The 26,941-nt window shown below is 41.6% G+C and overlaps 1 protein-coding gene across 3 annotated transcripts; it reads left to right on the forward strand.

Annotated features, from left to right (window-relative positions):
* The first annotated feature begins 574 nt into the window (after positions 1 to 574).
* lrrfip2 (leucine rich repeat (in FLII) interacting protein 2) lies at positions 575 to 26,670 on the forward strand. 3 transcript variants are annotated; one of them, XM_056292229.1, is made up of 25 exons: positions 575 to 736; positions 2,221 to 2,323; positions 12,544 to 12,630; positions 13,153 to 13,212; positions 13,986 to 14,045; positions 14,186 to 14,224; positions 15,095 to 15,166; positions 15,599 to 15,646; positions 15,761 to 15,832; positions 16,122 to 16,211; positions 16,819 to 16,875; positions 17,292 to 17,345; positions 17,466 to 17,522; positions 17,987 to 18,058; positions 18,453 to 18,566; positions 19,007 to 19,048; positions 19,289 to 19,420; positions 19,893 to 19,964; positions 20,915 to 21,085; positions 22,881 to 22,973; positions 24,810 to 24,942; positions 25,079 to 25,249; positions 25,401 to 25,480; positions 25,626 to 25,730; positions 25,817 to 26,670. In XM_056292229.1, exons 2-25 carry the CDS (start codon positions 2,234 to 2,236, stop codon positions 25,925 to 25,927), a joined length of 2,082 nt encoding a protein of 693 aa, XP_056148204.1. In that variant the 5' UTR covers positions 575 to 736; positions 2,221 to 2,233; the 3' UTR covers positions 25,928 to 26,670. The 3 variants fall into 3 exon arrangements, with proteins under 3 accessions (XP_056148204.1, XP_056148201.1, XP_056148203.1); XM_056292226.1 differs by lacking the exons at positions 13,153 to 13,212; positions 13,986 to 14,045; positions 14,186 to 14,224; ... (7 more) ...; positions 17,987 to 18,058; positions 18,453 to 18,566 and having other exon boundaries at positions 25,817 to 26,658; XM_056292228.1 differs by lacking the exons at positions 13,153 to 13,212; positions 13,986 to 14,045; positions 14,186 to 14,224; ... (8 more) ...; positions 18,453 to 18,566; positions 19,893 to 19,964 and having other exon boundaries at positions 25,817 to 26,657.
* Positions 26,671 to 26,941: the final 271 nt, after the last annotated feature.

Raw genomic sequence — 26,941 nt, forward strand, 5'->3', positions numbered from 1 at the left:
ATATTTTTGCCTTTCTTTGTTATTTAGTTTATTCCGTATTTTTTTAATAAGTTGATGTGGAAAAGGCATGCGTAAGTTTGATATTTTCTAAAGAATTGGAATGTCTGACTGTGCTGGCTACGAATTCAAAAACTTAATTGGTTCGTTTGCTCTCACGTCATCTTACATTTTAAGCATTTTTGAGCATTTAGCCTTGTTGTGTGTCTGTCTGAGAGTAGTTTACAATAAATGTAACAGTTTTCTGAAATTCCTTTTCGTACAGTGCCAGAAACACCTCAAAACCAGGAAGGCAAAGTTTAAGTATTCCCCAGTACAATATCCCTGAGATGATAGAACAATAATCTCATATCAAGGCCTGGAAAAGAAATAAAATGGAGAGCAAAGGAAAGAGAAAATGTGTCTCTAAGTCGAACATCGTGCACATCTTTCTACACTGTATTCGCGCAGAAATAAAATACAAATATGATAATCACACCCTGCAGCAGAAGGTTTCGTACCTAACTGATTGACTCACTTGTGAAAATTACCCCCATGTCCCTCAACATCCGGGAACTTGCGCTAGCCAGCCTTTGGAAACTGGGTAAGGAGGGCAGCGGCGAGAAGTGAAAAGGCGTACAGATGACAGCTGTCAACAGGGGACAAAAACACCCAATATCTCCGAGGAGAGGCCAAATGGCCCTCTAGACGACAGAGGCAAATTGGACTAAATCTTGGGAATATTGGAGGCGTTTTTAAGGTACGATGTGGGCAAATTTTCTGGGAGAAACGTGACGCGAGAGGAGCGGTGCCAGTTTGCCCCGTCTCAAGAGAAGACGAGGGAGGTTAGCCTCGCCGGCTAACAACGTTAGTGTTAGCCAGCTAATTCAATTAGCTAGTGTTAGGTTATCTGGCGATTAAAGGACTGGCTGCTCGTTTTGGGGGTGGTCATTACAACGGAAAAGGACATTTCTGGATAATTCTGCCCTTTGTTATGTTTTTATGTTCCACATAAGTAGAGTAAGAGCTATGTCGTAAAAGTATGTTAACTTTTTAGTAGGAAAGTGGAGAGGTAACGAGATGCGATGTAGTTAGCTTGCTAGCTAGCGTTAGCCGGCTAACCTTCAGTTAGCGTTAGGTTAGTGTCCCAGCTAACGGCTAACGCTAACGCTGACTCCCGGAGCGGAGCAGTTCATTGGTGTCATTTAACATGAGCTCTTTTTGACGCAAGGAGCTTATTATAGGAATTGATCATAGCTGAGTAAACCATTCATTTCTAGGGAATGGAAAACTCTACAAGGTATTTCCCAGTAAAGGTTTAGAATAGGTATGGGAAATAATTTTGTAAGTTCTATCGAAGATAATGAATTACAGTGACATTGAGCCACCAAGTAGTTTGCCAGCCGCTGACTCGTTTGTATCAGATTCACTCTGGAAACCTTAAACCATGTGAAGCCACAGAGCTTGAATTGTCTAACATCAGCCATGCTAATTTACGAACTCACAGCTACCTGCTTTGCCTTGATCCACTGGATCAACCTGGTTCCTTATCTGGGCGTTTCCTATCATGTCAGTACCAGTGAGCGTCACTCCAGTGTTATCTGTTTTCACTTACTAACCATGCAACTAGCACCCGACCAGTCAACGTGAACTTTTTAACTTCAACCTTCTCATTACTTTGTCACTTCTCATTACCATACTTTACCATTACTTGACTGAGCTCAAGATGATTGTTAAGGCTCGATCTAATGCCCATCCTTAAGGTATTCATATAACGTTAGTTTTAGATGGGCACTTACATGAAACTTAGTTTGACTTTGGATACAGTTTAACGAATAACTTCGTTTGTCCTTTCTACTAAACTAAATGACAATGTATGGTTACGGAGTACTGATTTGTAAGGTTGCAATGTCACGTTTTACTGTTGCTCTGTCAGCCATACATGTTTATTCGAGACATGGGTTATTTGCAGTGTTGTTGTACTTTGCTTTTTCAGTAAAATGAAAGTATAGAAAAACCCCGAATATTAAAAATCAGTTAAAATTGCTCAATGCATTTCAATGTGTATACTACATGGCAATATGTGTAAACTATTTGTCTGGTCTTCAGAGATTCATCAGCCGAATAGACTGTTTAGATTTAGAAACTAACCAACACTTCATGACGTTTGTTCTCAGGTTGTTTTTTTTTTTACCTTTTCTCATTTGCAATTTTGATTTTTAATTTTTGTATTTTATTCTGCAGTTGCAAAGGTAACATGGGGACACCAGGTTCTGGTAGAAAGCGGGCCCCTCTCAAAGACCGCTTCTCAGCAGAGGATGAGGCCTTGAGTAGCATCGCCAGGGAGGTATGTTCATTATTATTCCAGTCTCCGTGCACAAATTCAGTGGATTTGTTTTGCCATTATTTTGTATGATTTTTGGGGGTATATCGTGGAATATTTTAAAGGCATGCCCCTGATCTTTACACTTTAAATCTGGAATGTGTGAGTTAGCAGGTAATTCATGTATCACACTCCAGGTTTATTTCTAAATTTTCCTGCTGCACAGTCATGCAGCAACTTGATAGTGGTAGTTCCATGCAACATCAGAATCATATTTATTGGCCATGTACATGGAATTTGACTCGTTTCTTGGCTCTCTCGGTGTACTTAACATAGAATAACAACACAACAATCTTCAGATATATATAATAATAATTATATTCATTACATTTATATACCACTTGGATTGACTATGTACAGGCGAAATAAGAGGTGATAAAGTGCAATGGTGCAGAGAATATATCAGAGTGGGTATACCTGTAATAGTAATGCGGCTTTTTGCTAAAAAGCTCTTATTAAAAAGCTGTTCATTCTGCCTATTTTTGCCTTTTTTCTCTTTATTATTTGTGTCTCTTTCCCCACATGCTGACGATTGCCTTCACTGTATGTAGTAATGAACTGGTTGGATCTGAGCATCGAAATTATGTACTTATTCAGTGTGAGAAGCATTTTAAAAATGTGCATCTGTTTAGTCAACCAGAGATAGGGGGAAGCATAGCGTGCTCCACTTACTTGAAGTGTTCACATCAAAGAAGCACTGAGCATCAGTTGAAAATGAATAAGCAAATTGGTCAGTGACACACATAGAACAAGATGGTCTTGTTTGGGAGATATTTAGGTTCCACTAGTCCAATCGTGTTTCAGCCCAAGTATATGGAAACAGTTGGTAGGGACCACAATGGGACTGATTTGGCTCATAGCGTTTTAGTTTGGGGGGGGAGAACAGTGGTAGAATGAAGAGGCTGCTTGGCTTGTAATGACTTGCCCTGGGATTATTCCATTTTGTTCAACTACAGGGATGCCATTCCTTTGCTTTCCTCAGAACTCTGTGTTTGAAAATATGTAGTGTAAGGCCAGTTTTCAAATCAGCGGAATAATGGCAATATGAATTAAGTTGTTTTACTTGGCCACTTTTTTCTTTTTGGGCACAGATAAAACAGCAGAAATGACAAGTTTTCTTTTCTCATCTTCAGACCTACTTGAACGTTTTCTTGCTCTTCAAGCAGTAATGCAACTGTGAACAATCAGCTTTTGCTTGGGGTCTTGGTCTTATACCAGCTGCCTTGATCCAGTTAAAAATGTTTCATCTGTGCCCTGTAAAAGTTGTGCATTGCTTAATACTCGGGCACTAAGTACAAGGTTCCATTTGCTCTCTTTATAGTCTGTCCGATCATAGAAACATGAGTCATCTGACCCACCCAGTCAGTTCCTAAATGAACAACAGTCTTTCTGGAGAGAACTAGGCATCGAATCAGCTAGTGTGCAGGGGTTCACAAGGTCACCGTCTAACCTGTCACACATTACTACCTTCCCAAACAAATCTTCAAGACACAGCAGCCCCTGCTGTTTGTGCCGGGCTGAAAGACTAAAGCCTGCCTGCCTGTGCATGGCACGAGTCACTGCTGTGAATGACTGTGAATTTGAGCCTCCACTGTCACTAGTCCAGATTTGAGACCTCAAACATTACTGGGCAGTCAGTCATTCTAAATACTAGCAGCTTGCTTACAAACCTCTGGCTTTGGCAAAGTATTAAATTGAGACAATCTTATCATAGCTGCTACACCTAGGATCAGAATTTAAGGCAGCTAATGGTATTTGATAAAGGCAACCCACTGACTTCCCTGTATACAATTATTTAACTGGGAGCAGAAGCTTCAATTCATGATCCATGTGATTGCCCCGTCATACTAGAATCCGATAAAATGGCAAGTATGCCTCCATATTTTTCCATTAGATGGCTATTGAAACTTAACACCATCTGGAGAGGACAGGGGACATATTTCGGTTTCTGTCAATAATGATTAATGGTTAAAGAGCTGTAACAAGCATTTACACTTTTATCCAGCCATTATAAAAGCTGAATATAGCCTACTATTAAGAAAAAGCTGGACTGAAGTTCTAATGGAAATGCCATTCAGACGCTGAGCAGGCAATGTTTTCAAGGGCCAATTTAATGGCAAAGTGTTATTCTTTCAAGAGGGACCCCGATATAAGCCACCACTCAAGTCCAGAGTGTGCTTTATTAGGCTAATAACATACTTTTCACCTATATTTGATCTGCACTGTGATATAAACTGACACCCAAACTGCTCTGGGAGAATTGGCTCTCATTTAATTTCATTTACATAACATGTTGCATACATACCAAGAAAAAATCTGTCATCATTGACTGAGATCTTAGCTTCCAACCACAAGTAACAAATCAAAAGAAAGTTGAATCCGTTCGTCTGGACACAACGTTTATTGAGAGAGAAACATTTCATCACTCATCTAAGTGACATCTAAGTCAGCCTCAACTGACTGCAGGTATCCCCACCCTTATAAACAATACAGTGGCATAACGACCGAAAACGATCAGTTTCATATGCAAATTGCCTTGAGCATTAGAGTTTCATTGGCAATGTGTACTATTCACAGAGGATTTGGTAATGGTTGCAATCACAGCATTGTAAGATGGCGACAAGTAACGAATGTAACTAAACATTATTTTATTTTCTAAAAAAAAAAAATCACAAACCTTGAACCTTTTCTCTTCATCATCTTGACTATTGCAATGCATTGCTGTCAAAATTGCCCAAGAAAACCATGAGACAGTTACATCTGGTCCAGAACTGTGCAGCTAGAGTGCTTGCATGAACCAAGAAAATATGTCACATCACTCCTTTTCTGAAATCTCTCTGCCAGTTATCCCTATCTCTGCCAGTTAGTGCTAGAATAAATGTTAAAGTTATTTTACTTATTTATAAATCTTGTAATGGAACATACTCACGATTACATAAACAGTATGCTATCTAAACATGTTCCTGGTAGTGCCCTTAGATCCACAGACGATCTTCTCCCAACTATTCCAAGAATACAAACATACTGATGGAGAAGCAGCATTCTGTGTATATGATCCTAAATTCTGGGATAGTCCCCATTAGAACTGACAACAGTGACTTCACCAGTAACTTTTACATGTTTAATCAAAACGCATCTTTTAAATTGTGCTTTCACCAAGAGTAACCCCTTGTATGTTTAATTATTAGCTCTTAATCCGATGTTACTTTATTCTGGGTTCTGTCCGTTTTTAATTTAAGCCATTTTTTTAATCATGTCATTCTATTATTCTATATACCTTCTGAAGTTTTTTTTTACATTTTTCATTTCTGTTTTGCTCATTTCTGTTTTCTTCTGTTATCATTATCATCTTTTTATCATTGCACTTTCATGTCATTTAAAGTGCATTGCATCACATATGTATATGAAATTTGAATAAGGTTTGATGTATTGATTAATGTGCCAGGACAGCGCTGGTGATGTCGTTGCAGAGCACTTGGACCACTGCTGCCCAGGGTGCTGGAGGTGTGTATGATGGTGCACTTCTGCTGCTGCTCAGGTTACCCCTCCAGTCCCATGATGTGGGTGCCGAGGGCTGTGGCCGAATGGGCAAGGCTATAGATAGGACAGACACACAGAGTTCAGCTGTGCTGCTGTGCAGAGCAGGTCATACCATCAGAGCCCAACAGGTGCAGAGCACAGGGGCCAGCCGTCTCTCCCCTTCTCTTGGCCGCTCGTTTGCTCTCTCCTCATGCACTCGCTCACTGTTGCAACTGTGCCTCCTTGTCAGTGTTGTGCTAAAAACAAGCGTAATATATGTTTCTAGACTTGAGGCTGGATGCGTCAGAGCTCAACTATCAGTTAGTCTGACAGGCCAAGAGAGCAAGATTGAATATTTATTGGCTTTAAAATTGCATAAAGAGTCTTGATGCATTTTCAGTAATCCAGGTAAGGAAATCCCAGAAAGTCGAATCAGCTCATCTGGACACAAACTAAATTTTGTGCCCAGATGAACCGATTCAATTTTCTGGGATGCATAAAGAGTTGCCTGATACTTGCCCATGGTGGCAGCCCCCAGGGGATGGCTAATGATGACTTCTGACAGATGGTCCCAAATACCAGGGATATCTAATTATGAAAATGCCCCACATGGCATGCATGCAATAGTGTTTAGAAATTAATACTTTTTGTGTTGGGGTTTTATTGTTCCTTTGCACTTAATAAAAACAACATGGTTATCACAAATGATGGGCTCTAAAGGAACACGTAGAGAACCAACACATGTCAGTTAAGTGGAATTGTAGTTAAATGTTGTGAGTTTAGTTTTTTATTTTTTTCCTCTGTCCTACTCCAAGCTAGTGTAAAAAAAAAAAACCAAACAAACAAAACAAGTGGAACCCATACCCACAGGCTTTCCATTCTGGCAGTGCTGATAAGCATTTGCTGGAATGTTGACTATGTTTGTCAGAACTGAGATACTGTACACACAGTATCTTTGAACCTGCTTTCAAGTGAAAAATGAATGAGTCAGTGTGATAGTGGGGGGGGGGGTATTTAGTTTCAAGTCAAGTTTATTTACGGTGCATTGTCAACAGTGAATGTCTTAACACACCTCACAGTCAAAATAAACAGGGTAAAAGGCTAAGCGACACAAGTGGGAGGGGGAAGACAAGTATCGAAGTACTAATAAAAAATTATTATAGTAATAAATATAATGGTAATAATTGCTACATTTCAGAACACTTTTTCTAATTAGGAGCAGGGAGGTGAGGAGGAGTAATATATAGTCATTTGTGACATGGACCTATTTAGGGGTCGACCGATTATCAGCCTGGCCGATTATCAGATCCGATATTCAGCATTTTTATGATTACCAGAATCGTTATTTGTTTTTGTCCGATTGCCAATTAAATAAATTAATTTCAAAAATGCACTGCTTTGGCTCTAATGTAGCTGCCTCTCTGTCTGGAGTCACCACTTGGTGGTCTCGAGTAATGTCCCACCCACAGCACTATCTGACTGGTTAAACGTCACGAGGAATAGCCTATCAATACCCATTTGCAGACTGGAGTAGCTCCAGTGAGCGAATGGAGCTACGTTTTGAATGTAAGGCAGCAGATATTGCTGAAGTTGCAGTAAACATTACAATCCTCTGCGCTGGAGTTGCAAAAACCCACAATCTTATGATCAATTTCTATGATGACAAGCATGCCCAGTTTCTAAGTAAATCCACTGAAAATGGCTGAATAATGCACTTTATTGCAGTGATATACAGTTAAATAAAATAAGACAATTGAGCTCATTTATGTAGCGATGGCTGTATCTTTGAGTAACATTTGTGCCAGTGCAACTTGAACTAATTTTGGGGGGGAAATTACTTGGGGATTTTTTTCCCCTTTTTTCTCCCCAATTGTACTTGGCCAATTACCCCACTGTTCCGAGCTGTCCCGGTTGCTACTCCACCCCTTCTGCTGATCCGGGGGAGGGCTGCAGACTACCACGTCTCCTCCGATACATGTGTAGTCGCCTGCCGCTTCTTTTCACCTGACAGTGAGGAGTTTCACCAGGGGGACATAGTGAACAGGTGCCCCGACCGACCAGAGGAGGCGCTAGTGCAGTGACCAGGACATGGCCAATTGTGTCTGTAGGGACACCCAACCAAGCCAGAGGTAACACGAGGTAACACGTGTTTTTACATGTTACTAGTGCAATACCCGTTCATCCAAACTTCACATTTGAAGAAATACGGGTGTAATCCCTCCTCCAACCACAATCTGGGTTGCAATAGCAGAGTGGTGCTGTTAGCCTTTCCGCTCGTTGATTCCACGGGAAGTGGAAAAGCAGAATTTATTATGACTAACGTCACTGAAAACTAGGGTTGTCAACCGTTCCTTAAAATAAGGAATTGTCCCTTAAGATAAGAAATCGTTACTTATTATATATATAAAACATATGTGTATATATATATATATGTGTGTGTGTGTGTGTGTGTGTATAGCGTAAGGCACATTATATTTGTTATGCCTGCGCTGCCCTGGCCATCCAACCCTCGTCCTTGTTCCTTATTTCTATTTCAAGGAGTTGGCAACCCTACTAAAAACTTTACTGCTTGCAGCTTTCTTAAGAACTACTAATCCAAAAAAAATTCACACTTGACACACTTCTTAGGTCCTCAGCAATACACCCGCGAAGTGTGAAGTCAATCGAATGAACAGTGGTCGAGACAACCCGTCCCTTATAATACGGGGTAGTCTTGTATTGGAAAATAAAATGCTGTGTCCCGTATTTTTGTACGTGTCATATACTCTAGGTCTTCAAAGTGCTGAGAATAACATAACATCGAGTAAACGTTTCACGTTGTCCATCTTGGGAGAGAGATCCCTCCTCTGTTGCTCTCCCTGAGGTTTCTTCCAATTTTTTCTCCCTGTTAAAGGTTTTTTTTATTTATTTTTTTTTAGGGAGTTGTTCCTTATCCAATGCAAGGGTCTAAGGACAGGGTGTTGTGTTGCTGTAAAACCCATCGAGACAAATTTGTGATATTGGGCTATACAAATAAAATTGACTTAAAATCAAGCCACCAATTATACCAGTGCAGTGGAGAAGCTTAATTTCAGTGGTGAGCTACAGACCGACAAACTCTGCATGCTGTGTGAGATTACACATCAGCGTCATGCCGTTATCGTTGCCATTAGGCCTAAATAAGGGGTTGCCTTGTACATCACAGAAAGTTGAATCAGTTCATTTGGGCGCATTTTTTTGAGGGAAACATTTCATCACTTATCTAAGTGACCTCTTCAGTCTCAACTGACTGCAGGTATCCCCACCATTATAAATGGTACAGTGGCACAATGACCGAAACCAACACTCTGTTTCATATGCAGATTGCCGTGACTATTAACTAGAGTTGCAATGAAATGTGTACTGTTCGCATAGGATTAAGGAAATGGTTGCAATCACAGCATTGTAAGATGACAACAGATGTAATCTTAGCCCCCCCCCCCCCCCCCAGGTTCAGTGATAGTCATTCCCTCTTCACATAGATCAAACCAGCATTACTTTCTATCAAGGATGTGCTTATCTTCATCCTTGAAGGAGTGGCCACTGGCCTGTAGATCGGTGTAGACTGTGGAGTCCTGGCCTGACACATTAGCTCTTCTTTTTTGTGCCATCCTCTTGGCCAGCATCTGGTTTCCCCAATGTACAAGTCACGGCAATCCTCCTGGCACTTAACAGCATACACGATATTACTCTTTTTGTGCCGGGGTACCTGGTCCTTGGGGTGGACCAAGCATGTTTTGGGGTTTTAAAGCAACTGAGATGCAACGTTTGGAAAATACGCATCTCAGCTGTTCCGAAATTCCCCCCACATATGGAGTCGCCACTGGTTTATGCTTAGGCAGCTGTTGTCTTTCTCCTGTCTTCGATCAGCTGGTACACTGGCTCACGACCATCACTGGACCGGGGGGGGGGGGGGTGGCTCAGAGTACATCTGTTGCCATCTTACAATGCTGTGATTGCAAACATTACCCAACGCTCTGTGAATAGTCCACATTGCCATTGTAACTAGTTAATGGTCACAACCATTTGCAAATGAAACCGATCATTGTTTTCGGTCATTATGTCACTGTATTGTTTATAAGGTTGAGAATACCTGCAGTCAATTGAGACTGAAGAGGTCACTTATGCCCCTTTTCCACTACATGGTACCAGCTCAACTCGACACGACTTTTTTGTTTTCCGTTACTGGAAAGTACCGGCATTTGGTAACTGTTAGCACTTTTCTGGTACCACCTTTGTCAAGGTTCAAAAAAACCGGAGCGGGTACCAGAATCAATGCAGACCAGCTACACTAAGGGTACTGTTACGGTAATGGAAAATTACACTCGTCGAGTCGAGTTGAACTGGTACCATTTAGTGGAAAAGGGGCATTAGATGAGTGAAATGTTTCTGTCAATAAATGTTGTATCCAGATGAACTGATTCAACTTTCTGTGATTTCCTTACCTGGATTATTGAGCATGCATAAAGACGATGCCTTGTACAGTTAAAAATAGCACTCTGTCACTTGCAGTTACTGATGGTTTCCATTTGTTTAGGATGGACACAATGTGATCTTTGTGATGTTTCAGTCTTGTTTGTGTCAAATCAATCAGTATTACAAATCCAAAGTATAATACAAATATTTTTGTTACAGTAAAGCACTTCAAACCATATGTACTGGCATATTGGATTCTCAAAAAAAAGTATTACATCATTGTGTGAGAATGTATGACTTTCAGTGGGGGGCAGGGAGTTTGGGGGGCATCTTATATTTCTCCACATAGAAGGTGGCAACCCTAGGACAGATATACATACATACATACAGACAGACAGAGAGACTACTTCCATTTTAGTTAGATAGGTAGCCGATGATCATAATAACGTAAGCTAATGTTGAGTCTGGTAGAGCTAATTTGAATGCGATAGGAAACGTCAACAAGTTCATTTGTTGATCCATCATTTAGCCAACTGACTAGCAAAAAAATAGACTGACCACAATATTATTTCTTGCTGCTGGGAGCTCCCTTCAGTTTTCATTTTAGATAATGAGAAGTTGTCTTTAATGAAACAAAATTAAAATGCTTAAAGACATTTCAACGAAGTTTTATGTTGGAGTTTGTGTCATTCTAAATCTTGACTCCAAGATTTTCATTCTTACTGCAAATGTATAACGGTTCCGAATATCAGTTATTAGTCCCCTTGATTACTAATAATATGTATCGGCCCTGGAAAAACCATATCGATCAATCCCTAGACCTACCCAGGGTTGTATAGGAGCTTGCCTACATTAGCTGCTGCTGCTGCAGTACCCTGCAAAATTAGCTTCTGTTCATGTCCCGACTTAGTTGGGGGTAAATTGTGTAATGGCTCCTCTCACTTTTCATCAAAAAACACTAGAGGAGGCAGTATATGGTTTATTGGAGAGTTAGACAAGCTTTGGAATTGTTTGGCTGGTGATGTGTGTGAAATGGTAGATAATGGTATGTTAGCTGGAGGTTGTGAAATTGTCTTCATGTGTACTCACTCAACGGAAACACATTGTGTTCAGGCTCAGTTTATCCTCTCTGATTGTCCTTTGTGAGTTTGTTTGCTCACCATCGACATTTGCCCCATGAGGTCCTTAAATTGGCCTCCCAGAAAGTGATGGTTAGCACATGTTGGGAGTGATGAGGCATTCCAGGCACTCGCTCTGGACAGGATTATAGAGCTGTGACTCACAGGGAAACTGGTCAGCTGGGGCACAATATACAGTATAGGTTCTGAAGAGAGATTATGATGCACAGTGTCTGTCCTTCATTTCATTAATAGCTTACTTGTTTTTGGTGTTGGTTCTTTATTTTTAAGTGGGATAGTGGATTTGTTAGTAAATAAATCCTTGAAGATAAAATCCTGACGATTCCCATGAAAAAAAAAATCCCACTCTGGCAGGGGTATCGAAGACAGTTGGGTATATATGTAATCCACAAAGGCACAATTAAATTATGAATGATTCTTGTAGTTGCTCATTTACTGTTACTGTTGAGAAAGACTTTCAGGAAAAATTATCATTGTGTGTTCTTCACCATCGCAACTAAACGCGGAAGAATAAGGAAGGTAGTAATAATAATAATAATAATAATAATAATACTGGATGGTTACATTTATATAGTGCTTTATCTTGACACCCAAAGCGCTTCACAGTGAACTAGTGAGTTTGAAACTAAAGCAAAGTTGTTCTGGCTAACAAGCAGATATGGCAGACTAAGCTTGAAGACCTTTACCAACCTATGCTACATCAATCGCTAAAACCCAAGTTAAACCATTTTATTTTCTTCTACAGTCGGGTAGGTACTGACATTGACTCTGGTGACTTTATAATTTTTAATTGATCTCTAGAATTTAGAGCAGTTAAACACCAGTGCGGTTACCAGTCTCACCTTAGGTGTCAGTAAGCTCAACAAAAACAGTTTTAAATAGTAGCTTCAAATCATATCAGTGATATCCTAATTCATCCTCAGTGAGATGACACTCTGAAAGTAACTGTACTAGTGCTCTTTTAATTTCACTAACTGACAGTCTCATCCCTTGCCTTGTGTTTTTGCTTCTTGATGGGTGGGTCCCCAGAGAGGGGCAGCCCTGCCATTTTCCATTCATAGCTAACAAGTATATTCATGTTCTGTCTTACAGGCGGAGGCGAGGCTAGCGGCGAAGAGAGCAGCTCGGGCAGAGGCAAGGGATATCCGGATGAGGGAACTTGAACGGCAGCAGAAAGAGGTATAAAATGCAAACTGGACCAGAGTGATAAAATTCAAAGTCCCCATTGTTCCATCAATGACTGAGCCAAAAAAAATGCCCTGTCACTTCTCCTGCTCTAGTTCTAAGCCTAGGAGGAACCTTGAAATTGGTTGGCCTCCTGCTTTCTTCTATCCACACCCTTCTTTTTTCTTGTTTATTTAATCGGGTCAGTGGGCAGTTGCATCAACTTTTCCCCAGAATTTGCCAACTGCTAATCCTGATGTGCAGTCCTTACATTAGTGCAGACAACTTGCTTACATGTGGACACGCAGACAGTAACATTTAGAACTGCCTTATACAAACATATGCACAGTGAAAGAAAAAAATGTTTTGTCTGTCCATTGAGCCACTTGTATTGTTTTCTGAAAATAAATGTGAAAGAAACATCACCCAGTTATCTTTCACCACTTGCCTTTTCCTCTGTGTCCTGTGAGCATCATGTGACCTGCTTTAAATTTGATACTATTTGTTTTCCCTGGCACTTCTTCCTTCTCTGTCTAGCTCTCTTTCCACTCTTCCAGCAATAGCAACCGGAAATGGGGTCAGATCCACCAATGGATGGTAGGCAGGCCAGAGCATATTGAAGCCTCTCACTGCACTAATATAGCCTGCTGTGTGAGACTTAGCCCCGGTCAACCATGACCAATGCCTTCCCTTGATTCCCTGACTACACTTTACCTCACTGATGAAATATGCCTCACCAGAGTATTTGCTTTGGAGACACCAATATCAGTGACTGTGTGTGTGTGTGTGTGTGTGTGTGTGTGTGTGTGTGTGTGTGTGTGTGTGTGTGTGTGTGTGTGTGTGTGTGTGTGTGTGTGTGTGTGTGTGTGTGTGTGTGTGTGTGTGTGTGTGTGTGTGTTTTTGGAGCTAGTTTCGGCCCCTGGCCTTTTTTAGAATTGATGATCCTGCATGTAAGAAAGCAATTTGGACCTTGTTCCAACCTCCTCAACCTGCTGTTGAAGTGATGAATTATTTTAAGTCATGAGGTGCCACATCTGCATGGAATTTATCTGTAGAATGTGGGCGTGTATTGACAGTGAAGAAGACTTTAATAGTGTATGTAGTTAGAGTACTTTTTTACTAAAAGTGGAGGTTTTCCCTGTATAAGCCATTCAGATGCATGTAATTAATCTTGCTGCTGTGCTTAAAGTAGGTTACAAAACTCAAGTGTGTTTATGAGATCTGTTTGGCTATAAACACGAGGTACAGATGTTTTGCCTGGTTCTTGTTTTTCATAGCAACTATCTGGCATTGGAGTAATGTTATTTCCTGTTGTGATGGAGCCACTGCTGTTCTCTGTATATCTTACCAAGTATTTCCTGTACGTCTAGGCCGACTCTGAAAAGGCCAGAGCCTCCAGTCGTAGTAAATCCAACAGCCATCATCGCCGGGTCTGTAACTTCCCCCTCACTCCTTTTTATGCCTGTTCTTCCTTTCCTATTTCCCTCTTAATCCCTTTGCTCATGATTCACGTTCCTCTCTGTCTGCTTGTCTGCTATGGTTCCACATTTCTCCAATTTGGCATTACCAGGGCCTGGATGATGATGTCATGTCAGTCCGCAGTTACAGGGTGTGTACTCTACTGCCTGTTAACAATAGGCCTTTTCTTCAATTTGTCCTGACAGTATGATGTCACTTTGAAGTTCACACTGATGCTGTTATACTTAAGAATGCTATTAGACTTAAAGCTGCATTAAGCAATATTTTTGATATTGATTCCCTGTAATGGGAAAGGATTGCTTGTTTGCCGATCCCTCTGACAGTGTACACCGCAGTCTACAGTTTTCCATAACTTTAAGCTCATTGTTTGGTTTTGCCACTCGGACAAAGTACACGTCCCTCTCTGGTTGAGTTCCTCCTCTCAGTAGAAAATAAAAAAGCAAATGAATAGTAATAATAATAAAAAACTATAATAAAACAACAACAAAAAAATGTGGGCAAGCTGCTCTCAACTGACAAGTTCAGAATACTACTGATTCCTAGTCAATGCAAAATGCCCTGAAGTCAAACAAAGAGTGGATGGCTGGTGAAACGATTCAAACATCTACCCAACCAAAGAGACCCAAATAGTCATCTGAGAAGCTTGGTAGACCAAACCAGGGCTAAAACACAAGTGAATATCGGAATTGCATTTATTTGAGTTTGGCCGTCATTGTTAGGTGTAACATAGTAGGTGGGAGAGACGAGGACAGGGGTGGGGAGCGTGAGTGTCTGTTTTGGAATCTTTGTTGGACAACCATTTGCCCTCTACTGTTCAGAAATCGCTTATTGCAGCTTTACGAAAGCACTTGTATTCTGAAGGCTAAATTTTGTTGTAGATTTTGCATTAATTGTTCTTAATTAGATACTTTTGTTTTTGTAGACTAAGAGTTTTCAAGAAATGCTTTGGTCTAACTTTAGGCTTTGTTTTTTTTTGTTTTTGTTTTTTTTTTATTTGAAGTCAACTGCTTCATCAGTCCGGGATGTGGGCTCTCATAAGAGCCGGTCCAGCTCCCGTAAAAAAGATCTAATGGTGCGTTTTAAATGTGTGCATGTATAAGCATGTGCAGTCGTGTGGATTATGGTGACCAGGACTGTTGTATGATTGTTCCTTAACGGAAATTGTAGAGCTCAATAAGGCTCATGGAATTTAGCTAGTTTGGTTATACTCAACAGTGCCCGCTATATGCTTGTAATGACATAGCCATTGTCAAGATGGACATTATGCCGCAGAAATAATAAGACAACACCTTTTTGATGTGCTCTAACTATATTCTCATTTGTTTAGATGTCATGAAAATTTTTAAAATGATGATCGAGTAGTTTCACCCTGCTTGACTAAAAACCCAACTCTCATGTGAGTGTGATCGTTGGGGGTTTATGCTAACAGCATAACTGTCTGTGTTTGGAGTGCCTTATGTTTGATATTTTCAGCATAGCCAGTGACCCCCTATTTTCTCTTCAGTCTGATGGCCTCTCCACTAGCTCCTCCCTGAAGAGTTCACGCTCCACTGTATGTACCTGTACCAAGAGCATGTGTTTGTCTTTCACTGCTGCTCAGCTTTTATCTTAGATTTTCTGTCTCATTTGAGTGTTTTGACTTGGCATTTTTTTCCGGCATGAACAGAGCTCTGTATACAACGACCTGCATGGCCATAAGAAGGCCTCATCATCAAGCTCCTCCAGGAGGGACCTACTGGTCAGTGTACTTACTGCCTTAGTGTTGGTCTCCCTGGTGCAGCCTGTAGCATAGAGGCAATGTAGACTAGCTGTCAAGTGACTTGCAGTGATGTTTTACTATTGATTGGCGCTATTATAATGGGGTAGATTATTGATTGTCTGTGTTCTGTCACATTGATATTGAGCAAATGGAGTTGAATGATATTGAAATTATCAATGTTAAATGAGATTAGGCCATGTCGCACCTTGAGGATCAACTTTATCTCTTTCTGTTTGTTTGTGGCCACACCATGTTGCCGCTCTTTCAGGCTGGACTGTATCATGATCAGAGGAACTATACAAGCCTATCGAAGACCAAGCCACCTCCTCCTCTTTCTACTTCCTCCTATCAGCCACGGGTTGGTCCCCATGTTAGCACTGTCCTACTTCAGCTCCTGCTTTACATAAGCTGAAGTGGTTGAAAGCCAGTCAGATAAACTGAAAACTGTTGTTTAACTAAGTCTCTAAGCAATCCAGTTTATTGGCTATATAAATCCCCAGACAGTTGAGACGTCTGTTAACCTCACTGATGGATACTGTTCTATAAAGCACAAGAGTCAGTCAAGAGTCAAAAGTAAAGAGAGAATCACAATCTTGTAGCTAGAGCACAAAATATTCCCTGGATTTAGATCTTGTTATTTGGCTAGATGCTTTGTGTAGTAGCAAACCAAAGCTCAACCTCTTAAAATGAGATTGCTTTCAGATGCTCCTTCCCTCTGATCATTTCAGTACATGCAAAAACTTCTACATTGACTAAGATGATATGTGTCGGCATTAAATAAGCTGATTGGGATGGTGTCATCTCACCTCACTTCCCCACTTGGCTGCTTGCCCTAATATTACAGGGTCAGAACTGCATTTGTCCCATTTCCTCTTGTATCTGTTTTTCCTCACATCCTCTGCTCTTCACTCCAGCTCCCCTGTGTCCTCAAAGCTGACATTTCACCGCTCCCTTCCCTGACACAGGTCACCACTTCCTCTTCTTCCACTGCTGGCACTGGGCTATCGCGCAGCTACAGCATGGTCAGTTGTTCCTGTCCACCTGCTGGCCAGCGTCTCTGCATGCATCTAGTTACTTTCAGAAGTAGACCTGGACCATCCCCCTGCCCTGTTTTCCACATTCATCTGATAGGATACCGAGAGTGTTCGGGATTGCTTATATTTAGCTCCTAGACACTCTTGACACTTGGTGGGGACTAGAAATTTGTGTGCTACTTGACAAGACAGAGCTTTGTGTCAGACAAACACTTTTTCCCTCGGTACACTGAGAGATATTGCCTACTTGACATGTAAAATACTCATAGAGGGTTTCTCTTTTTAGTACTTAGTGGATAGAAAAAAAAAAGCTTTCTCCTCAGCTGTAATATTAGTTTGACTGACATTTATGCTCCCCCTCGTGTTTTGCTGAGTCCTAAGTTGTTTTTCCCATGTGCACTCAGGCTTCTATTTATGACGACACTGGTCTTTATGGGTCGGGCTACAGTTCAAGAGCTGTAAGTCTTCTCTGTGATTGTCTGGCAGCTTTTCACCAGTGTCACCATCATGGCGACTTTCCACTCTGCCTGTGACCTGATGTATGCCTTCATGTCAATACTGTCTGTCCCCCTCCACAGCCCTCTGAATATAGCTGGTACTCCTCTGGAGCCAGCTCTACACGTAGCAGCCCCGTGGTGAGCCCCCTAAATCCACCTCCAACCTGCATGCTGTCAGCTAACACCACAATCGCACGCACAGCCACTTCTAACAGGTCGCCCCCAGCCTCTACCTTCCCTATCTCGAGTGAGGACACTGTAGATCAGCAATAATGAGCTAGCTATGGCTGGGGATCAGGGAACAGCCTCATCGTTGTTCTTTAACAGGCGTGAACGTAGAGTTCCTTTGGCAGTGCTGTGCTGGCTTAGATGATGTAGTAGGGCTCAGCTTCCCTGAATTAGATCCAGTCGTTGCATTTGATCAAATGGTCCTAATTGCATGAAATGATATTACTTATAGGGTTACAGTCAGCGAAGTAATCCCAATAGCCAATTTATTACAGACTGCCAGTGGTGGTTTTATTGATTGATGAGTGTTTTAGAAGTTGAAGCATGAAGTTGTCCTGTGCCAGTGGGAATCCTCACTGTGTGTATCCTCTCAGTCCTCCTCAGATGATGATTCGGTCAGCACTGTGTCTCAGGACCGCTACAGCAGAGGGCGCAGGGACAGCGTGGTGAGCTACATGGACTGGACTCTACTGCTAGACTTGGACATGAGCTATAGATAGTCTAGAACTTTTAGTTCTGTTAATTCACTGAACTATGTTTAGTCTCCTTCCATTGGCTGCTTGTGTTGCTTGTGAGCAAGGAATTGAAACTTACTCTATTACAGCACTTATTGTGTTGCTCTGGGTGACCCCATGAGCTAAGTGAATAAAATGTATATGTAAATATCGCAACGTAACTACAGCCATCTTTTCTGGCAACTTTCGTAATTCTATTTCCTCCTCCTACCTTTTTGACTCATTCTGATATTCTTTGGCTCCCTCCTATTTTTCATTGGCTTCCCCTCCCCCCTGTTACTCTTTGTATGTCTGTCTTCATCTCTGTGCCCTTCACGCTGAGCAGTCATCAGACTTCTCAGACATAAGTGAGTCGGCTGCTGACTATTTCAGCCGCTCCAACCGCAGGGGCAGCATCGTCTCTGACCTTGATGATCTGAGCATTCCGGACCTGGACGCTGTAAGTGGCTAAAACTACCACATGACCCGTGGACTGCTGAATGTTCTGCATCACCAATGATGGACAATTTGTCTAATGATCAACAATGAGAAGCACACTAATGAAATTATCAATTTCATGATTATGTTCCACAGCCTCTTTTGCCACAGATTTGGTCACCTTTGTGTACATTAACGTGACCCAATTTTAAAGTTGGTTTGACTGTTGTTTTGTCTAACAGCATGGATTTGAAAATCAGTTGAGCAGTGTGACTTACCTGTTTTGGTTTTCTTTTGAGTTGCCAGTTCTGTGACCTGTGAATGTACAGCAGTCATTCAGATTAACTCCCAGACTCACTCCTTGTTTTGCAGGAAAAGAGCAGCTTCAAGCATGGTCCGCACTGGAAGCTTATACCTCGACACTCTACATTTCTTAATTTTTTTTTCTCTCTTCCTCCTCAGCTGGATGAGAAATGCGACAAGCAGTATTCAGACTACAGTCGGGTGAGTGCACAATCAGTGTCCCACTTTGTCCATTTAATATCTTCACTAAGTATAAATGAGTCTCGGAGCTAGACCTATTGATTTTTTTTCTGAGCTAAACCGGTGTCTGAGAGTGGCACAGTATTGCTTGGAGGAGGCTGAAAAGGATGAGTTAAGACACCGTGGTAGTGCTGAATGTCATTCCTGAGTTGTGCTGTGTTGCTTTGTGTTTTTCACCTCTGTGATCCTTTGTGTTCCCAGCCGTCCTCACGGTGTGCCACCCCGGGCCTCTCAGCTGCTACTCTGGCATCCCTGGGGGGTACCTCCTCACGTCGGGGCAGCACAGATACTGGTAGCATCATGGACCCTGACACCAGTCTGAGTGAACTTAGGGTAAGATGCACAAGGACACAGACATCTTACATGATTAATAAAAAAAAAACTACTGTTAAATTCTAGCTGTTTTTCAAACATATGAAGTGAAATTGTATTTCTGAAAGTAACTGTTTGTTGTTGTAAAATTATTGTATCATGGAAATAATAATCCAAACAATTTTACCATATGGAGGAGTCAGTAAAATTAACAGTTTTCTTTTAAACTTGAAGCACCCATGCCATTACCTTCAGTGTGACCTGCCATCTATTCTAAGCGATTGTTGTAACAGTTTTTCCCAATGTATGCACGGGAGGACTGGATGACATGTGGGTCCTGTGAGGCTGTTCCTCATTTGGTTGTGCTGGTTATGTGTATGCTAGCTGGACTGTCTTTGAGATGCCAGCACGGGTGCCCTCTTATCTCTCCTTGGTCATTTCCCCTCTCTGATGTCCCCATTCACCCTGACCATTCCTTCCGTCTGCTCTACAGGATATCTATGAACTAAAGGACCAGATTCAGGATGTAGAGGGGCGATACATGCAGGGGCTTAAAGAGCTGAAGGTAGAGGGGCTTGAGCTCACAGCATGCCTTCTCTTGTGTTCTGGGAGCAGTACAGCATCACTAACTCCGCTGCCTTCCCACCCCTTCCCTTCTGCACCTTCCCCAAACCCCACCCTTGTAACTCCTAACACCTCTGCCATTATTGTGTAGGCTTCCAGTCTGAATGGTGTGACAGTCCTTCTCGCATGATCTTCCCTCACTGACTTTTTTTTCTTTTTTTAAATCCAACTCACTGGCTGTGCCCTGGTTTGACAGCACTTTTGAAACTGCTAGTTCTTTCAGTTGTCAAAATGAGATGGATCCTCTGTCTCCACCTGCTGACAGATAGCTGCCATGGTTTGTATTTTGAAGTTCTTCCACCCAGGCCTTTAGTGTCTAGCATTGGGTGGCATTCTGATTTGACCCTTGATGTCAATCCTCAATGAATTACTGTTTTTTGAGGAAGAACACTGTCAATTTTGTCCACAAAGGTAGTTCACTAACAAACCTGACTCTTGGTCTGTCCTTGGTAGACCCTGATACAGCTGGAACTCCTAAGTTTTTACTCACTTATGTCATCTTTTTGTTTCCTGGTTTCAGTAGTTCTCTTTCAGATCCCTTTTTTTCTGTTGCCTTGATTCACACCGCAGTGATTCAATGCAATGTTTATTCCTCACTTGTACATCACGGAATAGTTATCTTGACCGGCTTGTACACTTTAGAGAATACACCACCACCTACCCTCCAATGTCATTGACTTCAAAGTTAAATATGAGAAAAAGCTATATACAATAAATATCTTTATTATTTAATTTAATTTAATTTAAAGGGTCTCAGTGTTTCTTTCTGTGACTAAAGTGGTTCTGTTTTACATATTGTATTCTCCTGTAATCTCCGTTGGCAGGTAAGCTATATTTTCCCATTGACTCAGTTCAATGACCTGTGTACAACCTTTGTCTTCCCCCCTTAAGGAGTCTCTGTCTGAGGTGGAAGAAAAGTATAAGAAAGCCATGGTATCGAATGCACAGCTGGACAATGACAAAGCCAACCTCATCTACCAGGTAGACACGCTCAAGGACGTCATAGAGGAGATGGAGGAGCAAATGTCTGAGATGAGGAGAGAGGTGGAGGAGAAGTCAAAGGTGAGATGTCAAATCACTGAGGATACAGTGCATCCGGAAAGTATTCACACCCCTTCACTTTCCCCACATTTTGTTATGTTACAGCCTTATTCCAAAATGGATTAAATTCCTTTTTTTCCTCATCAATCTACATACAATACCCCATAATGACAAAGTGAAAAAGGTTTTGTAGAAATTTTTGCAAATTTATTAAAAATAAAAAACTGAAATATTGCATGTACATAAGTATTCACACCCTTTACTCAGTACTTGGTTGAGGCACCCTTGGCAGCGATTACGGCCTCAAGTCTTCTTGGGTACAAAGCTACAAGCTTGGCACACCTATATTTTGGGTATTTCTCCCATTCTTCTCTGCAGATCCTCTCGAGCTCTGTAAAGTTAGATGGGGAACGGCGCTGCACAGCTATTTTCAGGTTTTCCCGAGATTTTCAATGGGGTTCAAGTCTGGGCTCTGGCTGGGCCACTCAAGGACATTCACAGACTTGTCCCGAAGCCACTCCGTCCTTGTCTTGGCTGTGTGCTTAGGGTTGTTGTCATGTTGAAAGGTAAACCTTCGCCCCAGTCTGAGGTCCTGAGCGCTCTAGAGCAGGTTTTCATCAAGGATCTCTTTGTACTTTACTCCATTCATCTTTCTCTCGATCCTGACTAGTCTCCCAGTTCCTGCCGCTGAAAAACATCCCCACAGCATGATGCTGCCACCACCATGCTTCACTGTAGGGATGGTATTAGCAAGGTGATGAGAGGTGCCTGGTTTCCTCCAGATGTGACGTTTGGCATTCAGGCCAAAGAGTTCAATCTTGGTTTCATCAGACCAGAGAATCTTGTTTCTCATGGTCTGAGAGTCCTTTAGGTGCTTTCTGGCAAACTCCAAGCAGGCTGTCATGTGCCTTTTACTGAGCAGAGGCTTCCGGCCTGATTGGTGAAGTGCTGCAGAGATGGTTGTCCTTCTGGAAGGTTCTCCCATCTCCACAGAGGAACGCTGGAGCTCTGTCAGAGTGACCATCGGGTTCTTGGTCACCTCCCTGACCAAGGCCCTTCTCCCCCGATTGCTCAGTTTGGCTGGGCGGCCAGCTCTAGGAAGAGTCCTGGTGGATCCAAACTTCTTCCATTTACAAGTGATGGAGACTACTGTGCTCTTTGGGACCTTCAAAGCTGTAGACATTTTTTTGTACCCTTCCCCAGATCTGTGTCTCGATACAATCCTGTCTCGGAGGTCAACAGACAATTCCTTTGACCTCATGGCTTGGTTTCTGCTCTGACATGCACTGTCAACAGTGGGACCTTATATAGACAGGTGTGTGCCTTTCCAAATCATGTCCGATCAATTGAATTTACTACAGGTGGACTCCAATCAAGATGTAGAAACATCTCAAGTTTGATCAGTGGAAACAGGATGAACCTGAGCTCAATTTTGAGTGTCATAGCAAAGGGTGTGAATACTTAGGTACATGCAATATTTCAGTTTTTTATTTTTAATAAATTTGCAAAAAAATCTACAAAACTTTTTTCACTTTGTCATCATGGGGTATTGTGTGTAGATTGATGAGAAAAAAAAGGAATTTAATCCATTTTGGAATAAGGCTGTAACATAACAAAATGTGGGGAAAGTTTAGGGGTGTGAATACTTTCCAGATGCACTGAGCTGTCAGGATCTTCAAACTGGTGTCCTGAAATTCAGAGCAATGTTGAAATGGCTTTTCGGGAATCCTTATCAGTTCTTTTTTGTTGGCTTAAAAAATGTTTTTCACATTGAATGGTCAAATGTCATGCTTCATTTATCTCTTTGTATTTTTAGGAACTTGAAAGGCAAAAGCACACGTGTACAGTCCTGCAGCACAAACAAGAGGAGTTGAAAGAAGGAATCCGCCAGAGAGATGAGCTCATAGAGGTATAAACGCCACTGATTGTACAAGCCAAAAAAAATGCCTGTGGCTGTCACATCACACCACTGCTCTGCCAACACGTTGAAAGGTGTTGCTGCCTTCATGCTGGCTGCTAAGGAGGCTCTGTTCCACAGTAATTTGATAAGGAGTGACCAGCAATGGTCTGCACAGTCTAGTCGTCGGCTATCTCCCCTGACATTTTGTTCTTTCACCACACTCTCTGCCTCTCAGATCTTTCCTCCTCTTTCAGCTTTTCTTAACACGGTCTCCATAAATTAGGTGTCTTCTCATCTTTTTTCCCCCTTATTAAGGTCTTTAGTTACCAGATTGTTTCACTGTCCCTCTGTCTCAGCTTTATATTTGTATGTGCCCACATCTTGTCTTTTCTGATTTCATTCTGCTGTTTCTCCTTTTCATATCCTGTACTTTGTCCTTTTCTTTTCTTTACTCCAAAACACCTCCTCAGGAGAGCCAGCAAATGCAGTCTAAGTTAGATACTCTCACCAGGGAGGTGTTTGACCTGCAGGAAACAATAAACTGGAAGGACAAAAAGATTGGGGTAGGAGGTCTCACAGGGGTGCCTGGACAGAATATGAGAGGCAATAGACACTTGTGCTTTAAGCGATAAACATGCCATTACCATTTCAGGTGCATTTCAATCAGGCCAAAAGACATAGTCCTACTAGTGCTGTTGCCTTTCATGTTGTAACTGCATGATGGAGGACCCTCAGACAATACCTTAGTTGGACACTGTAATTCACAGTTTAGAGTTTTTGCATGCCCACTGGCTATAACTGGAAGACTAACATGGTTTCAGTTTTGAAACCGTTGTGATTATTAATAATCCAAGTGTGTGGTGACTGTATTGAAGCTACTCAGCAGATTGCCTCTGAATTAGTTTTGATTTGTATAGGATTTGGGATGTAAGCAAATAGAAACCCTTATAAATCTCATCCTTCAACATGACATGCATCATTTGTCTTTTTTTCATTTATAGTCCTTTTTAGAAGTCACAAAGTAGTGCACTTTACAAGGAACTAATCAAATTACGCCCATCACGTTTCTTCACCAAGTGCATAATTCTACTAAAACAAAGTCCCTAGCTGTTGTCTTCAAAATTCTGCCTGTTTCTTCCCCTTCTGTGCTTTATTGAGCATTTTAGGTATTCCCTGTAGCAAACTTTTTGTCTTGTGCTGTTTTGTTTTGTTTTGTTTTTTTAGCATGCACCGTAGCACTCTCCATTGTCCCTGTCTGTCTGTGTGCTGTACATGTTTGTATGTTAGTGGTGGTCTTCCTGTATGCACACCTCAGATTTGTATGTGGAAGATGTTTTGTTGCATGTTATCACTGCATGTCTGTCCAGTCAGTCTATCCAACTTCTCCCTTTTCCCTCTTTTCTCTTCCTCTTCCTCTCCCCTCTGGTATTTGTGTGGCCAGGCTCTAGAAAGGCAGAAAGAGTACTTTGATTGCATTAGGAATGAGAGAGATGAGCTCAGAGATGAGCTGGCTGACATCAAGGGGAAAGCCAAAGCAGGAGAGGTAGGTCACCCCAAGTCTTGGACTATTGGTTCCCACTTAAGAGAAAGTAGGTCAGAGGTTTAAGTACTTGCCAAAGAGCTACACTTATGCCAGTTATTTTGCTTGTAAGCCAATAATGTCACCCCTGTTTAATGCTGTACCTTATAGTCTCTGCTTTTTTGTGTATTTCTTGGGTTTTATGTATATAAACTTTAACCATTAGAAAACATTACCATACTGACCATTATAGGTTAAGCACTGTCCACTTCTTAATAACCAGTTTTTTGGAACTGCTCCCCAGTCATCTGTTGTTGTCTCCACAGAAACACGGCCTGGTCATCATCCCAGAGGGCACACCAAACGGGGATGTCAACCATGAGCCTCTATCATCAGGGATCACCGTGGTCTCCCAGGAGGCTGCCCAGGTGCTGGAGTCTGCAGGAGATGGCCCGCTGGGTGAGTCAGAACCTGTGGTTTCTCTCCAGGGTGGACCGAGACACCGAATCACTGGTTTTATCTGCAGGACGGAAATACTCAGCAGTAACACCTCTGTCGATTTCAATGCTTGGTCGTACATTTGTCTGCACGATAGATGTCAGGCTACGGAAGCTGGCTGAAGAGAAGGACGAGCTCTTGGCTCAGATCAGGAAGTTGAAGATGCAGCTGGAGGATGAGAGACAGAAACATTCAAAGATAGACATGGGGTACACAGATGGAGAGAGGATGGAAAACGGTACAGACCTCCACTTCATTGAGATGCAGAGTAAGTTTGTCCTCCATCACAGCTGTGTGTGAAACTCACAAGGACACGCTCCCATTGAAACAATACATTAGCAAGCATTCATCACTAAAAACAACCTTTTTGATATGTGTAGAACATCTTACTTTGCAAACTTGGTTGTCTTTTTTTGTAGGAGATGCCAACAGACAGATGAGTGAATACAAATTCAAGCTCTCAAAGGCAGAACAGGAAATGGGTACAATGGAACAAAACGTAAGTCACTGAAACATCTTTTTGGCACATGTAATGGTTGATTTCATACATGGAATTATAGAACACGGTAAACGTTGATTTGGAAAAACCTGTTTCTATTTTCTTGTTTGTCATTCACTGCATACTCCTTTATACCATGTTTCAGATTAATAGACTTGAAGGGCAGGTGTCCAGGTACAAGGCAGCAGCAGACAACTCAGAGAAAATAGAGGATGAACTTAAAGCTGAAAAACGGAAACTTCAGAGAGAGGTAAACAGGATTCACTGATTTGTCCTCTTCCTGCACCCAACTCAGCAGTACATTATTTAAGTTCCGTTTTTCTTTTTTTCCTAAAGTTACGCACAGCCTTGGATAAGATTGAAGAGATGGAGATGACCAACAACCATCTGGTAAAGCGCCTTGAGAAGATGAAGGCCAACCGTAATGCCCTTCTGTCCCAGCAGTGAGGCAGTGCAGCATCACCACAGAAGCCCTTAAACTCGCACCTCAGACCTTCGACTGCCATATTCTGTCTGGAGCACATTTCCATTTTTCAGCTGTAACACTTTAAAAAGAATTGTAGCTAACCAAAAACACTTGGGAGAGAAAAAAAGAAGTCGTAGCACAGGTGAAAACTGAACTACATTTTTATAAACCGTAAACACCAGTTTTATTTCATAAGCCAGTGTCTTTGGAGGAATCGCTCGGAAACGTACTTTAAAAAAAATTGCTGGGAGATAAATCCGAGTGACTTCTTCTCTACTCACAACTTAATTTTTTCAGAGTTTTCGTGTAATTCACAAGCCTTTATTTCTCTGGCAGGGTGCTTGGCTGTTCTGTTTTTTTGTTTTGTTAAATTTTTTTTGATAAGTTGCATGAATGAGTATAATGACGCTTTTAAACTGTTCAACCCTCACGGCTGCTCTGGCCCTGCACCTTTCAAGAACCCCTCACACAGTGAAGTGCCTTTTCACACCTGGAGAATGAGGGTTGGTACCATCCCATGAAACAATAATCATTTTAACAGGTACAAAATAATGTATTTCAAAGGTGCAGTCATTTTTTTGAAACTATATAGAATCAATTGTCTGCTGCGGTTTCAATGATTTTTTTTTTCAAATATTTAAGATTTTCTTGAAAATAAATGTAATTTCCAGTGTACATACAATGTGAACCATTGATGATTTCATGATTCAGTCCCTCATTTTTCTACAAGTGTGAATCCTGTTTATCTGGACCTATTAATCTAGTCTCCATTTATCACAATTATAGTGTCTCAACTCCCGTTACTGTTGCTTCCTGAAACACTACATATACTGTAGGAAGTATACAGAAGAGGCACTACTTGCCTTTCTTATCCTTCCGTTTTGCTTTTCCAGCATTGCCATTTCTGATCACAGTGAAATTTTGACTTGAGGTTAGAGCAGGAATGGGATTATCAATGTCACTATATTACATGATATACAAGTTTCATTGACCCA

This window comes from Lampris incognitus, chromosome 13 (genome assembly GCF_029633865.1).
Source record: "Lampris incognitus isolate fLamInc1 chromosome 13, fLamInc1.hap2, whole genome shotgun sequence".
In the NCBI taxonomy this organism is placed as follows: Eukaryota; Metazoa; Chordata; class Actinopteri; order Lampriformes; family Lampridae; genus Lampris; species Lampris incognitus.

Bases quoted from the DNA above. Each gene is read 5' to 3' on its own strand.
- lrrfip2 (XM_056292229.1), top strand. From the start codon at position 2,234: ATGGGGACACCAGGTTCTGGTAGAAAGCGGGCCCCTCTCAAAGACCGC. The intron at 18,059-18,452 runs GTGAGCTACATG...CACGCTGAGCAG, and splicing joins GAGGGCGCAGGGACAGCGTG to TCATCAGACTTCTCAGACAT. The intron at 25,250-25,400 runs GTAAGTTTGTCC...CTTTTTTTGTAG, and splicing joins CCACTTCATTGAGATGCAGA to GAGATGCCAACAGACAGATG.